We start from the raw sequence: 15,987 nt of genomic DNA on the forward strand, positions 1-15,987 counted from the left end.
AAGATCATTGTTCATGCATTAAGGATTGCACCGCAATGGGTCCCAGACATGCCTAGAGGACCTTTTGCGGTGCAATCGTATCCCGTGTTGTATAATCATGTAGATTATAGGGTGATTAGTATGAGTTAAGCTTATCTAGAGACTAGACAACATAAGAACCTCTATATTGTAGTACTGCACATGGGTGTTAGTTAGTAGCTACTATTATGACCAGTAGCTACAATGAAAATGCTTGCTGGTTAGTAGCTACTATTATAACCAGTAGCTACAATCAAAATGCTTGCTGGTTGGGCCATGAATTAATTGTACATATATTCCTTCAAGCTAAGTTACACCCACGTATTGCACATAAATACTAATAGGTCTCCATGAGCACATCTACTAAGCATTCATGCAGGCTAAGCTAGCTGCTAGCCTCTGCGTGCTTTAATTTGTTAACATAAAACGTAGGCCCCGTTGGGACTACGGCTTGGAAGGCGAGTTCAGCATCCTGTCATTGAACCGTGGTGTTGCGAAGTACTTGAAGGAGGTGTTGTTAAATGGTTAATGTCAACCTACTTATCACCATTTAAGAAGGATAGATAATAAAAAAAAATTCGTGGTTAATTGTGTATCGGATCCAAGGTCAGCCAACAGGCTCGGCACGCCATGCATGACCGGTTTTTGGATTTGTGTGGCCCCATTCTTGTAAATAAATGAGGCCCTGACTAGTGGCTATTTGCTAGGTTGTTGTTATTGGTTTGGAATGCAAATAGAACGATCTGTTAGGGGGAGGAATGATATTGATGGTGAACTAGTGAATAGTACGGGTTTCAAGTTATTTTTGCAAATTTAGGAATTGAGACATTATTTGTGCCATTGGAGAAACAGAACGGTTTTAGCTAGGTATATAAAAATCACTTAAAATTCACTATTGTGGATGCCCTTAGGGTTGTTAGCACGCATGCGCAGTTGCAGGATTATCAAGAAAATCATTGTTCGACCTAGTTTTAGGACTGCGGATTGGCTTTGGTTGGAGTAGGAGTAGGTTCTGAATGATTGATTGGGATTGAAGATTAACGAACAGTGAAATTAGTTTGCCGACTACGATGTTAATATGATCTTGCGAAACAAACACGTTGGAATCATTGATCGATGTTTCAACGAACTCTCGATTGGGAAAACCAATCATTGTGTTTCCGCTAAATCATATCATAGCTCGCTTGATGTGATTGATCAAAGCAACTTAATTGGGTTGCTTGGATTTCAAGTAATAATATAAATTTTAAGTTGCACTGATCCAATGCCGGCGTAATATAATTAAGGTTCTCAATATAATCCGCTAGCTATAGCTAGCTAGTTTCGATCTGTATGGATCGGAGTCGCAAATTATGCCATGGAATCGTGTTCACCCAGAATAGTGAACACAAGGCAAAATGACGTCGTTTTTAGGTAAAAAAATAAATAAATTTCGCGGATGTGGAGTTAACGGTGCGCGTTTGATCAAATTATGAATTTTCTGTTATGAGATTATGAATTTTATGAAAATTCATAATCTCATAACAGAAAATTCATAATCGCATAATAGAAAATTCATAATCTCACAACTGAAAATTCATAATCTCATAACAGAAAATTCATAATCTTATAACAGAAAATTCATAATCTCATGGTTCCAAAGTGAATGTGTAGGCATGGTTCCAAAGTGAATGTGCAGGCATGGATTCATAATTTATGAATGTCCGTGATTTCGGATGGGAATATGTAGGCATGGTTCCAAAGTGAATGTGCAGGCATGAATTCATAATTTATGAATGTCCGAAATTATGAATGTAATGAAAATTCATAATCTCATAACAGAAAATTCATAATCGCATAACTGAAAGTTCATAATCTCATAACTGAAAATTCATAATCTCATAACAGAAAATTCATAATTTCATGGTTCCAAAGTGAATGTGTAGGCATGGTTCCAAAGTGAATGTGCATGCATGGATTCATAATTTATGAATGTCCGTGATTTCGGACGGGAATGTGTAGGCATGGTTCCAAAGTGAATGTGCAGACATGAATTCATAATTTATGAATGTCTGAAATCTTTGTTCACCTCAAATTAAAGTGAAACCACAAAATGTGAAAATAAAGAAGAAAAGTCACGCAATTAATTAAGAAAAAAAAAAAAAAAAAAAAAAAAAGATAACGGTGTACTAACACCGTTGGAACCGTGTTCACCATGAATGGTGAACACGGTTCCATGGCATAACGTCTGGATCGGAGTTGGGTTGTGCATAATGAGGCAGCTAGCGGGCTTGCCACCAACGTCAACTTTCTTCTGGCATGGCATGGGCGGGCCATGAATGAAGCTTGTCTAAATCATGAACTAACCATAACTACTTACTAACGCCTAATTGCCATTTTCTTTGAATTTCAAAGAGCTTCTTTTATTGAATCCATCGCAAAAATAAAAAATAAAATCTCTTGAAATCTTGAGTATGGCATGGAATGGAGCGGAACGGAGCTGGTCGGACCCATGGTACAAGGGTATTTTTTATACATAACTTGTATATATATATGTTTAGAGATGTTTATAAATACATTGATTGTATTTTTATGTATTTTTAGGTGTTTGATTACCATCACGTACAATTAATAAAAGAGTAGCTTATGCATGCGCATTGTCAAACCACGTAAATTTTATTTTTTTACTTTATACTATTGTTATTGTTTTTTATTCTTGTTAATTTCAACACATGGGTATCAAAGCACAATTGGGATGGCCAGTTTGAATGTAAAATTTGAAGTATCAAAATTGGATGGTACAAAAATTTCATGTTATAGCAATTTAGAGTTAACGATTTGTTGGCACAAAATAATCTTCTGAAAATCTAGAAGGCAAAAAAGTCAACTAATCTGGCAGTCTATTGGGAGGATTTAAAGGACCGTGCGACAGGAACCGTATGATTAGATTATGCCTCGCAGATTAAGTCGTGTATCATGTTTGGACTTTGGCAACTCCAAAAGAAATTAAGAGCGTTCACACTTGGTGTATAACATATTAATGTCTTCAGCCAAATAATCTAAAAACTAGCCAGACTTGTTGTCAAGATTGAAGATGAAGACAATGCTATAATCTTGCTATGTTCACTGCCTTTTTCCTTTGAATATCTGGTGACTACTCTCACATACAGGAAAACCACGATTAAATTCAATAAGATCTCTGTAGCCTTATTGGCTCATAATCAACGCATGTAGAATGTGTGTGCGAGGGGGGGGGGGGGGGGTTTGTGACAGTTTGTACTCTAAGGAGAGTCAAGATCATGGAAGGAAGCAAGGGAATTGAAGGATAATTATGGAAAGAGAGACTCAGTGCATTATATATATACACACGCATATATATAATGTATGTTGACAAGCATATAGTGATATAGAGGATCAGTAGATCATGGTCTATATTGAAAGGTATATCACTGATACAAATTTATTTTTATTAGGGAAATGGGTCAAATAAGTCTCTAAACATTATCTGAAAAGTCAATTAGGCCCCTAAATTTTGAAAAAAGTGTAATTATACCCTTTAACATGTCATATTGAGGCAATTAGGTCCAAAAATAAGTAAATGACCTGCAATTGCAGGTCATTTTTTATTCGGGAGAAATTCCGTCGATCGACGACGGCCGCCGGTCGCCAACTGACCGAGAAGGAGACTAGTTGGTCGCCTTCTCAGGCGGAAGGCGACTGGTCACCTTCATGGAGAAGGCGAACTGTTCGCCTTCTCCAGGGAAGGCAACCAACCGGTCGCCTTCTCATTGAGAGAAGGCGACCAATGGTCTCCTTCCGCAGGGGAAGGCGACCTGTTGGTCGTCATCTCCGGCAGACAGCGAACAGTTCGCCGCCAGAGATGGCGACTAGCGACGGTTCGGTCGTCGCAATAAAAAATGACCTGCAATTACAGGTCATTTACTTGTTCTTGGACCTAATTGCCTCAATATGACATGTTAAAGAGTGTATAATTGCATTTTTTTTTTTTAAAGTTTAGGGGCCTAATTGACTTTTTAAGTAATGTTTAGGGGCTTATTTGACCATTTTCTCTTTTTAGTATGTTGCAGCTTCATTTTTAGTGTCCTATAGTTTCATTTTAGTAGTTTGATTATATTTTGATACATATTCATTTTAAGTGTACAGTAAGTTCATTTTTAGGTATGAACGTGTAGTGTAGTGCAGTGTGTTAGAATAATGTACTTTATATGTGTTAGAATAATAAAATTTCTCAGGTAAGAAAATGTATTTTATGTGTTAGAATAATGTATTTTATGAGTTAGAATAATGTATAATGTACTTTATGTGTTAGAATAATGAAATTTCTAGCGTAAGATAATGTTTTTATGAAATTTGTAAGATAACGTCGATATGTCCCTGGGTAGGAACAAATGCCAATAGGCGTCTGCATCCTTTCCACAACAGACACAGATTGGCAGACAGAGATTGTACTGCCAATCTGTGCAATAGTTATGCTGTGCAACCGAATGTACCATGCGCATGGTGCATACGGTTCAAAACGACGTCGTTTTGATTAAAAACGCGCGTCCTACTTTAAAAAAAAAAATCAGGTTCGACTCTCAGCAATAACATTATTGTGGATATATAGTTATGAAATTGTAGATATATAGTTATGAAATTGTGGTTATATAGTTATGAATTTATGGATATTTAGTTCATTCATTGTGGATATTTAGTTCAATCATATATTGTGAATATTTAGTTCATTCATTGTGGATTTTTACTTCATTCATTAATTCATTGTGGATTTTTACTTCATTCATTCATTTATTGTGGATTTTTACTTCATTCATTCACTGTGGATATATAGTTATGAAATTGTGCTTATATAGTTATGAATTTATGGATATTTAGTTCATTCATTGTGGATAGTTAGTTCAATCATATATTGTGGATATTTAGTTCATTCATTGTGGATTTTTACTTCATTCATTCATTCATTGTGGATTTTTACTTCATTCATTCACTGTGGATATATAGTTATGAAATTGTGGATATATAGTTATGAAATTGTGGTTATATAGTTATGAATTTCTGGATATATAAAAATGTTATTGCCGGGAATCGAACCTGATTTCTTCTTTAAGTGGGACGCGCGTTTTTTTTTAACCAAAACAGCGCCGTTTTGCAACCGTATGCACCTTGCAAGGTGCATTCGGTTGCACAGCATAATTTGCGCAATCTGTGTCTGTTGTACAACATATGTAAAAAGGTTTCGACAAACACACTTTGTGTTATAATGATGTATTTTGTGAGTTAAAATAATATATTTTATATATTTTTAGACCGTGGTTCACTTCACACAATAGTGGTTGGATTGAATTACTATGACAAATACATCAAAATTCTCCCTTTTTTGTAATGACCCAACCCAAAAGAACCCAAGTCCAAAATACTCTAATGGCCCAAGAAATAAAACTACACATTACATGACATTTTCGGAAATGGTCAACCCAAGATAACATTATTTCAATTCTCTAGTTTTCAATTCTCTATTCTCAAAGAAATGTAAAGTAAATGCATTTTACTTTCCGTTCCTACTGCAACAGTTGCAAGAAGTTCATACAAATGGCTAAATGTGTTGATGATGCCTCAATTGCCTTTTAAACTTGCAAGGCATATGCAGAAAGTTTTGGCACTCGCAGCACCAATGTGGCAGTGGTTCTGGGTGCACAATTTGGTTACGGGGCGGCATTGGTGTAGCACACTGCGGCTTAATTGAGAACCGCTTGTACTGATTGAATGCTGAGAGTCCTTGCCATAAAGTTTTAAGATCTATTCCTTTGCCAGCGGTCACTAATATACTTGTCACACCCATTTTTGACACCTGAAGTGAAACCAAACACAATTATATAAGGTAATATTTATCCTTAGAATTCTGAGATATTTGAAATTCAATACAGAACACAATTTTATTTACACCATACAATTTCAATAATCAATAAAAGGAATGAAAGAGACACAAAAGGCCCACTGCAACCGACATGCAATTAGGCTGTCAAAAAATTGCATTTTATGCAATCTTTTAAAAGAGACTTGAGCTAATTTTTTTATGCATAGGTTGCCTGTAACTTGCAATTTCTTCCAATTGTAATCCGGTATGGCAAGTTAATATTGTGTCTTTGTACCAGATACTATATTGTAACATAAAAAAAAAAAGGATAAGACTAGTTAAAATAAAGTTTGGATTTAGTAACAAAACATGTTTTGGCTTGTTGGTCAGGAATTAGAGCACAACACCTATAAGTGAACCATTTTTGAATGGAACTAAATTTTTTTTAACTGAATTAGTCTAATTTTACAAGATGACAAACAGGTAAAAGAGAAAAGTTGAACCATTACCGCCTCTATGTTCCTAGTTTCATCATCAAAAAACAGCATTTCATTGTACAGCAGTCCTGTTCCTCTGTGGATCCTCTGGAAATGTTCTGTCTTGGGTGACCAACTGGGAAACACTTCCTGGTAGCAATAACATACACACAATAAATAAAATTAGGACCATATGCGAATCGCCCTTCTCACCTGCGAACTATTGAAGGAATACATGACAATTACTACACAAATGCACCACAAAGATTAAAGTTGGGGGAGATGCAGTGCATCAGTGCATCAGTGCATGCATTCCTTCTGTTCACCCATTCACACAAGAAGGACAATTCGCACCTGAATCGGCCTTTATATATATTTATATATCACCTTTGCTACAACCATAGACTTTATCCCTAGCTTCCAGAGATAAGCGTCAGCTATGTGGGGAGTGGGCGATCTTGAGGCAATACCAATGCCAACTCCCACCTCCTTGAGAGCACATAAAATGCCCTTCACTTGAGGATACAATATTGGCACTTCACATTTGCAGCGCATATTGCTGAAACATAAACATATATATATGATTGTACTCAATACAATGATACAATAAAATTTTTGGAATTCATAAAAGTACAAGAGTTTCAATAATGTTGAGAAGGTGTACGAGGTTTTCTTGGAGGCAAACAAATTAAAGCAAAGCAAATAATGCTAACATGATACATTAAGAACATATAGTATATAATTAATATATGAAGGTTGGGGGGTTTACCAGAAGAATGGCCAGAGGGTGTAGTCGAGATCGAAGACGACCAAACGGGGCAAATGTTGAAAACTTGTCAAAATGTGTAGTGCCTCACTTTTGCAATGTTCTTCCATCTTTGAACTAAATAAAAGTATAGAATGGTTATTAAATCGGACAATGAGGGGAGTTTATAGGTAAAAGTTATATATACCAGTATACCATATATTACCATAATAATCAAGATAATATCATATAATATCTCATAATTTTATAGTAATATCACATTAATAATATCTTACATCACTTAATATGGTAATAATATCAAAATAATAACTATATATATTCAAATACTTTTTATTTCCTTTCTTAATACCATTCCATCCCCTACCACCTAAACTAGGGCATTACACATCATGAATTAGTGCACATCTCAAATAAAGTTACGTTGATCATATATATAATGATCAATCTCATGTTCGGGCGCCGGATCATATTCAGGGTGTGTCTGGTTCATAGGTTTACACACTAGTTTAGGAATATGAATCAAAATTAGATATATAGTGTTTGATTGACAACTTTTTAAAACATAATTATCGGATTTGATTACTCATTCAATGAAAAATTTCATCCGTAATTAAAAAGATGTACTATTACATGCATCTTATTGGTAATATAATTTTTAAGTTTGACTTCATACTTTTAAATTTTTGTTTTGATTTTTTTTTTGTTCATATTGATGATTTGAATGTCATTATATTAGGATTCCTTCAAAATTTTAAAATTTTGGCTAGAAGATAAAGTTGCAGAAGTCTCAAATTTTCTTCTCCAAGAATGTTACTGAGGAGATAGCTGAGAATATATCAAATTTTATTCTCCAAGTCCCTATTCCTATTCAAAGCTCATACAAAATTTTCAGGGATTATATTTGGGCAAAAAAAAAAAAATACTGTCACAGCACAAGCAAATACACACATTATATTGCATGCATGTTTCATAGTTTGTGAGGATGAAGACGAATGGGAAGGCCTTGAACAGGAATGGGCAATGGATCATACTCAAGTCTCTCCTCCGGAACAACTAAGCTCCATCTAAACCTCTTAACTACATTGTGCAGGAATGTGAGTATCTGCAGGCGTGCAAACTCTTTCCCCAGGCACATCCGTGGCCCTCCTCCAAACGGGACGAATGTGTAAGGCACTGCTCCATCTCCTTCAAATCTCGACGGATCAAACTCCATAGGCTTTGGGAAGAAGCTTGCATTCATATGTGTAATGGGAGTATTCCAGTAAATCTATCAGATCAGAAACAGATAGATCAGAATATCAGATCAGAGCAACATTCTGGGGGATTATTATTATTAATATTATTAATTACCTTCCAGCCTTTGGGAATGTGATAACCTTTGTAGTTGATGTCTACAAGTGCCTCTCTGAAAGCCCCTATAACAGGAGAATATTGCCTCATCACTTCACAAACTACATTCCATGAATACTTCATCTTCTGTATATCATCCCAATGCAGAAACTCCCCACCTTCTTTTGTTGCTGCAATTTCTCTGTGCACTGCAGCATGCATGCCTCCCAAAATTTATATATGACTCCAAATCAAAGGGCTAATTAAATTTGTTGGGCGGAGGCCAGTAAAGGTCAAATCTAGCACCAGGTGGCTCCGTGGATGAGAGATTGTTGGACAGAGGCTGGTAAAAGACTTAAAGGGCCAAGTCCAACACTCAAAAAATGTGATGGTGGTCTATTAAAAAAAAAGTTATGCATTCGCTACTAGATATACTATACATACCTTGCAGGACCTTTTCATAAACATGAGGCAGGTCCCCGAGTTTCTTGATCAACAGAGTAATAGTGACGGTGGAAGTGTCGTGGCCAGCAAAGAGCAGCAGGATTATATTGTTCACGATATGGAGCTCAGACATGAAACTCCCATTCTCGTCGGGTGTGACAAGCAGATGTGACAGAAGATCATGCCTATTATTATTATTGTTGTTGTTCTTCATCAGGGCTTCTCTTCTGTGTCTGACAATCCTTAGAAGCTCTTCCCTGATCACAGCAGTAGCTCTCATTGCACGGTAAAATTTGGTCCCGGGAATGTTCACAGGCAGCGATATGACTCCCCTGAGGAAAACGTTGAACAGGCTAGAAAGCTTCTTGATATGCTCCGGATCCTCAACGCTCATGAAAAACCGACAAGCTAGTTCAAAAGTGTAGAGCTTCACAGCAGGTGAGACCTTCATCTCCTCTTTTCCCTGCCAGTGATGCTGAATATGTTGTTGAGTGACGAAATCCATGGTTTTGATGTAGAGCTTCTCCATGGCATCCGGGCTGACAAAGTAGGCCATCAGCTTCCTCATCTGCTTCGCTTCATCTCCGACACTGGTTGATAAACAAGTCCCCAGCAGCTTCTGCACGGAGATTGGCCACCACGTGTTCACCAGCTTGTTCTCATTGCTGTAGAGAAACTTGTTTCCGGCGGGGCCGCTTAGCACCACCACTGGCTCCCCCATCAGGGAAGTCTTGAACACCTCCGACTTGTACTTGCTCATCCTGTCCGTCACAAACTTCTCCGGCTTCCCTTCCTGGTTTCTCCTCAGGAACTCCAGTGACTCCCCCACCACCGGCCATCCGTAGCTGCCCGGAGGCAGATTCCGGGATCTTTTCTTCAAACCTGTAGCAAATAGAATTAAAATGGAAGCCAAGATTATGCAAGCTCCTACCAAGACTACTGGATCCATATTTTGCTCTGATCTATAAACAAAGTTGCAGGTTCAACTTAGCACATTTCTTTGATTTGTCCTTCAAAACCCCCTCTTATATAGAAAAAACAGATAATTATACCATGGACCCAGGTTCACCTTGCAAAATGAGTCCGGATTAAAATACACAATTTATATATTGAATGTTCACACTTTACATACTGAATGTTTTGGTATATAAATTGTGAATATTCAGTATATAAAATTGTGAACATTCATTATGTAAATCATGAACATTTAGTATATAAAAATTGTGAACATTCAATATATAAATTGTGTATTCTGAACTCAGGTCCACCTTACACGGTAGACCGGAGTCCATAGAATAATTTTCCTGAAAAAAATCAATATGACCAGCACTTTGACTCTTAATTGAGTTGGCGGTGCGAACCGCGAAATTAGTTTGAACATAGTACAGGCTTAAATGTACCTCCTATAGTTAGACTTGCTCAGGACAACTTATTGTCTAAAAAAAATAATATTAGCACTACGCAAAACAATCATTAACTATTATTTTCACATTTTTCTAGAATGATTGATCGAGCAATTGATTTTTTCCAATGATAATTGCATGCACTCTCAATAATTGCATATATAATACAATCCGCACTGATATTGATGCATTTAAAAAATTGGCTAATAAGCTTGAATGAGTGTAGCTTTTTTCAATTGATTGCGGCATGGCAACTGCTAAGACCATCCACGAGAGAGGGATAAACAAAGCCTAATGCTGACAACCATTTTCATCACCAATAATTCAAATTGCAGCGGAAGGGAGACAGAAGGATTATTATTAGTATTTTATTTCATACACGTTATCTTAAACCATATAACATATAAAATATTTCATAAAAGATAATGGTATGCACCATTCTTGCTTTTTAGCCGTTCATCATATACGCGGTATGATCCCATGTGGTTTCATGTGAGCATCAAATGTTTAAAATATTTCATATAAAACTATTTCTAGTAATATCGCATCAGATTATAAATAGTTAGTCCGATCCCAAAGAATGAGAGAGAGAGTCCTTTGTTATATAACTACTTTTTTTTTTTCCAAAAAAAAAAAAATAAAAAAATCAGATGAGAGGGAACAAGACAACAAGTCAGATGAGAGCTGCAGAAGATCATGATCATTTAATGAAGGAAGATATATTTTTAAATAACGGTTAACAAGCCGATTCCTTTACTACTCAGGCTTTGTACCATCAGAACTACATATTGGCCTCTCTAAATCAAAATATCCATCAGGACGGGCAATTTATATCGTGCACCACGGCGCACATAGTAATATGTGCTCAGGCACAAAACGCATGCATTTAAATTGCTGACGTCACTTCGTCCGTTCAAACGGCCCAAACCCCATTATGTATATTTAGTTAAAATTTTTTGTATATTGTGTTGTGAGTTTCTGTGTATTTAGTTAAGAGTTTATGTGTATTCAGTTAAGAATTTCTGTGTATTCAGTGCAATTTCTGTATATTCTGTTATGAGTTTATTGTGTATTTGAAACAGAGATTTTTTTTTTTTGGACAATGCACCAAAATGACATCGTTTTGGGTAGCTGATGCACGATATAACGACTGATCAGGACGCCATGGGGCCCAAGCCTAATAGTATTAATGCTCCGAATCACGACCACAAGAAAAAGAGGAAAGTTGGGCAAATTATGCTGTGGACTCGTGTTCACAATGCATTATGGACACGAGTCCAAAACGACGTCGTTTTCAGAGAAAATGACGGCATTCCAGTTTAAAAAATTGATTTTGTCTCGCCGTTAACGGCGTTATTCTTTTGTGGAATTATGAATGTACAGTTATGGAATTATGAAGACAGAGCTCTGACATTATGAACTTACAATTATGAACATATATTGATAAAATTATGAACATAGAGCTCTAAAATTGTGAACATAGAGCTCTGAAAATTATGAATGTACAGTTATGGAATTATGAATGTACAGTTATGGAATTATGAACATAGAGCTCTGACATTATGAACTTACAATTATGAACATATAGTGATAAAATTATGGACATAGAGCTCTAAAATTGAGAATATAGAGCTTCGAAAATTATGAATTTACAGTTATTGAATTATGAATGTACAGTTACGGAATTATGAATGTACAGTTATGTAAGTATGAATGTACAGTTATGGAATTATGAACACAGAGCTCTGACATTATGAACTTACAATTATGAACATATAGTGATAAAATTATGAACATATGCTCCTATAACAAAGCGGTCTGAAATTATAAAAAAAAATGGTGAAAGATAACGGTGCCACTAACGGCACCGTTACCATGTCCACAATGTATGTTGGACACGGGTCCATAGCATAACGATTGCGAAAGTTAAAGCAGGGCTTGTTGGAGTCCAAGAAAAGTATATTAACCTTGATGAGGAAAATTGTTTTGGCCCAAAAAACTTGCTAGAGTGGGTGTTGCTTCACAAGGCCGCCTATCCCAATGAGTTTGATATCTTGGAACTGTCGAGGGCCTGACAACTCTATTTATAATATGATATGAACCTAGTCCAAGATTCAAATAAGATGGAGTATTGTCCCAAGATTGCTCTCAATGTAAAAATAGAGATGGATTAAAATACCTTAAACCTCACGGGAAACACTTAGTCCCGAATCCTCAAAGACTTTGAAGAATCCCATGGGGCTTCAAGTACCTCGATGATGCAATCTTCAATCAACTAGTCGGATCTAGTTTCCTTCGATTCAAGAACGAGTCCACGAACCTAAATCTAAGGTTGAAGAAAGGAAGATTGATTCAAGTCCACGAATCAATTTGCTAGACGAGTCCACGAACTAGCCACTAATTGAGTCCACAATTAGCCGGCCATAAGGTTTCTTACACAAGTGTAAAGAAAAACTTAAGAATTTTATTGAATGAAAGCCTGCTCAAAACTGATATGGTTGTGCCCTATTTATAGGTATAGGGGCAGCATTATAATCCTAAATACAATGTGAAAAAGAGTCATAAACCTAATCTAGAAAACAAGTAAATATAGTCCTATTTAGAAAGGGATTTAAGGAATCATTTCTAAATACAAACTAGTGTTTTCTCTTTTATGCCAAACAATTTTGATTAATGATGACAAAAAATAATAGGGCTGATTTGTGCCTAATTTAATCCCCAAAATCAGCACTTAAAAGATTATAAAAAGCCTTGAGTTCTTCTCCATCATTTGCAATTGGGCTTGAATTAGATTTCCACCATTTTTGAACATAACCAATGAAGAGTTGTGTTAATTGTTTGGACTTAGACCTTGTGATTGACCCAACTGGTACTCTTAATGGATCTTCAGCAGTTTGGGTTGCATTATAATAGATATATGATGAGATTAATTTGATTATATAAAATATTTTAACAATACTTATAATGACTTGAAATCTAATTTGAAAACTCAACACTCCCAGACATAAAAGAACATTTCTCAAGATTGGCATATAACTATGCAGCCCTAAGTTCAAGAAAAACTAATTGAATATGTTTCAAGTGTTTTTCTTGTGACTTGCTATAAATCAGAATATCATCAAAGTAAGCAACAACAAAATTACCAATAAATTTTATCAAAACATGGTTCATAAGCCTCATGAATGTGCTAGGGGCATTAGTTAAGCCAAAAGGCATGACTAACCACTCATATAAACCATGTTTGGTTTTAAAGGCTGCTTTCCACTCATCACCTTCTTTCATCCTGATTTGATGATATCCTCGTTTCAAATCCACTTTGCTAAAGTACTTAGCTCCATAAAGTTCATCAAGCATATCATCAAGACGAGGGATGGGAAATCTATACTTAATAGTTATATTTTTGATTGCACGACAATCAACACACATTCTCCATGTACCGTTTTTTTTTTTTTTTTTTTTGGGACAATGAGCACTGGGACGGCACACAGACTCAAGCTTTCTCGAATATGGCCAATTTCAAGAAGCTCTTCAACCTATTTCTGGATTTCCTTTGCTTCCATGGGATTGGTTTTGTAGGCTGGTCGGTTTGGCAAGGTAGATCCAATGACAAAGTCGATTTGATGGTCAATCCCTCTATGTGGTGGCAATCCTTTTGGCATATCTTTAGGGAATAAATCTGAAAAATCAGCAAGCAATTCATCAATAGAGGCATTACGAAAACAAGATTCAGAGTGTAACACAAGAGAAGAATCAAGATCAGAGGTAAGCTTATGAATGAAAAGTAACAGAAACGTGTTTCCCTTTCTTATTGCCTTCTTTATGTCATTTTTTGTTGCAAGAAGAGAGGGCTGATGTGGTGATTCCTTTGCTGTGTTTTGAGATGAAAATGGCGTGGAAAGGGATATTGGAGGAGGTGGAGGCTTTGATTTTGGATAGGGGGAAGATGTCACTGATTTCGCCTCTTTTGATGCCTTCCTAGATTTCAATAGTATTTCTTCCACCTGTTTAGGAGCCAAAGGAGACAAGACATATCTAACTCCATCCATGTGAAACACATAAGTGTTCTTCATTCCATCAAAATTGATTTTTCTATCAAATTGCCACGATCTACCTAACAACACATGAGCAGCCTGCATTGGGATAACTGTTAATAGATAAAGGAATAAGAACCCGTTTTCTTACTCTAACTTCTTCTACATCGGTTAAACATTGCAAACGATATGGATTAGGGTGATCAAGCAAAGGTAATTGAAGAAATTTAACCATAGCTGCACTAGCCACATTTGTGCAACTTCCAGAATCTATTATCATAGTACACGCATTCCCTCTAATTGACCCTTTAGCATAAAAGATATTTTCTCTTTGAGACTCGTCTTCTTTTAAAGGATGAACATTCAAAACCTTCTTAACAACAAGAGTATGAATAGACTCACTATCAGCATATTCAGAATCAAAATCTAAATGTAAAGGTGGTTCCTCCTCAACGTGCTCATTTTGGGGATTTCAAAATGGTCACTAACTTCATCCTCAGACTCATATTCAAGACAAGAAGCAAATTTTTCACATTGTTTTGTTATCTTAACTACCCTCTAGTTAGGACAATCACGAACCATATAGCCTCTTCCATTACATCTATAACAAATCAATTCTCTATCACGTTGAGGCCTCACTGCCTCACTTACCTTTTCCTTACCTTTATCTCGTGAATCATCTCATGGAAGAGGGCATTCATCACGCCTTTGAGGGGTAGAACGAGTGTTGTTCCATCTTGATGCACCATTGTTGGGCTTGTACATCTTCATCTCTTTGATTTTTGCTTCAGATTCGTGTGCAGCATACAAGGCATCATCAAGGGTGTCATATCTCTGTGTACTCATTCCCCACCGGATTTCTTTGTTCAATCCATGTAAGAAACGAGCAACAGTTCTTGCTTCTTCTTCATGTATGTCTCCTTGCTCAAGCAAAATATTGATAGTTCGGTGATAGTCATCAACCGACATGGATCCTTGAACGGTTCCCTACAATTTTTTTTCCAAGATCATAGAAAAAAGATCTAGGGTGAAAGGTTAGGCGCATATCTTCCCTTACTTAAACCCAAGATTCATAGGGAATAAAATCAACAATTCTCTCCCTATTTCTTTTTCTCCATCAAGATACTGCATACCCTTTAAAAGATGTAGCAACTAGCCTAATTTTTGTAAGATCAGAATAGTGCTTTAAATCAAAAAGTGTTTCAACATCATTATCCCATTCTCTATACTCAGTAGGTCCTTTCTCACCAGAGAAGTCAGGAATTTCAAGTTTAATGTTTCCTAATTCCTCATTAGGCTGTTGGATCCTTTGACATCTAAGATCCACTCTCCCTGCTGGTGGCAGGTGTCGCTAATCATTGTGTGGTGGTTGCACTTGCTGTGACCGTTGCTCCAGATTAGTCATTCTTGTGAGTAACCCGTCTATGGCGAAGGTTAGAGCATCTATTTTTTCTTCTAATGTTTGGGGTGGCTTTGGAACTTGTTCAACCATCTGTAGAGAAAAACAAATCTAAAAACAAGAAGATGTGTGATTAGTCACGTTAGTGAAACCAAAAAGTTGGCTCGCTCCCTCACTATTCTCAGCTCGCGGGTAAGAGGTGGATTATATGGCTCTGGGGGTACACTACACACTCTTACAAACAAACACTCCACTCGTGTATCACTCCAA

The 15,987-nt window shown here is 36.5% G+C and overlaps 3 protein-coding genes across 3 annotated transcripts; all 3 read right to left on the minus strand.

Moving 5' to 3' along the window:
* Positions 1 to 5,587: 5,587 nt before the first annotated feature.
* LOC109148633 (magnesium-dependent phosphatase 1-like) lies at positions 5,588 to 7,221 on the minus strand. The gene is made up of 4 exons (XM_019296367.1): positions 7,115 to 7,221; positions 6,733 to 6,904; positions 6,379 to 6,495; positions 5,588 to 5,863 (listed from the first exon to the last, which is right to left on the minus strand). The coding sequence occupies exons 1-4, from the start codon at positions 7,219 to 7,221 to the stop codon at positions 5,609 to 5,611; spliced, it is 651 nt and encodes a 216-aa protein (XP_019151912.1). The 3' UTR covers positions 5,588 to 5,608.
* Positions 7,222 to 7,933: 712 nt separating this feature from the next.
* On the minus strand, positions 7,934 to 9,863 carry LOC109148545 (beta-amyrin 28-oxidase-like). The gene is made up of 3 exons (XM_019296282.1): positions 8,885 to 9,863; positions 8,462 to 8,649; positions 7,934 to 8,378 (listed from the first exon to the last, which is right to left on the minus strand). The coding sequence occupies exons 1-3, from the start codon at positions 9,831 to 9,833 to the stop codon at positions 8,079 to 8,081; spliced, it is 1,437 nt and encodes a 478-aa protein (XP_019151827.1). The 5' UTR covers positions 9,834 to 9,863; the 3' UTR covers positions 7,934 to 8,078.
* A 3,957-nt stretch (positions 9,864 to 13,820) lies between these two features.
* On the minus strand, positions 13,821 to 15,019 carry LOC109148634. Its single transcript, XM_019296369.1, has 2 exons — positions 14,981 to 15,019; positions 13,821 to 14,417 (listed from the first exon to the last, which is right to left on the minus strand). Exons 1-2 carry the CDS (start codon positions 15,017 to 15,019, stop codon positions 13,821 to 13,823), a joined length of 636 nt encoding a protein of 211 aa, XP_019151914.1.
* Positions 15,020 to 15,987: the final 968 nt, after the last annotated feature.

This window comes from Ipomoea nil, unplaced genomic scaffold, assembly GCF_001879475.1.
Source record: "Ipomoea nil cultivar Tokyo-kokei standard unplaced genomic scaffold, Asagao_1.1 scaffold2144, whole genome shotgun sequence".
In the NCBI taxonomy this organism is placed as follows: domain Eukaryota; kingdom Viridiplantae; phylum Streptophyta; class Magnoliopsida; order Solanales; family Convolvulaceae; genus Ipomoea; species Ipomoea nil.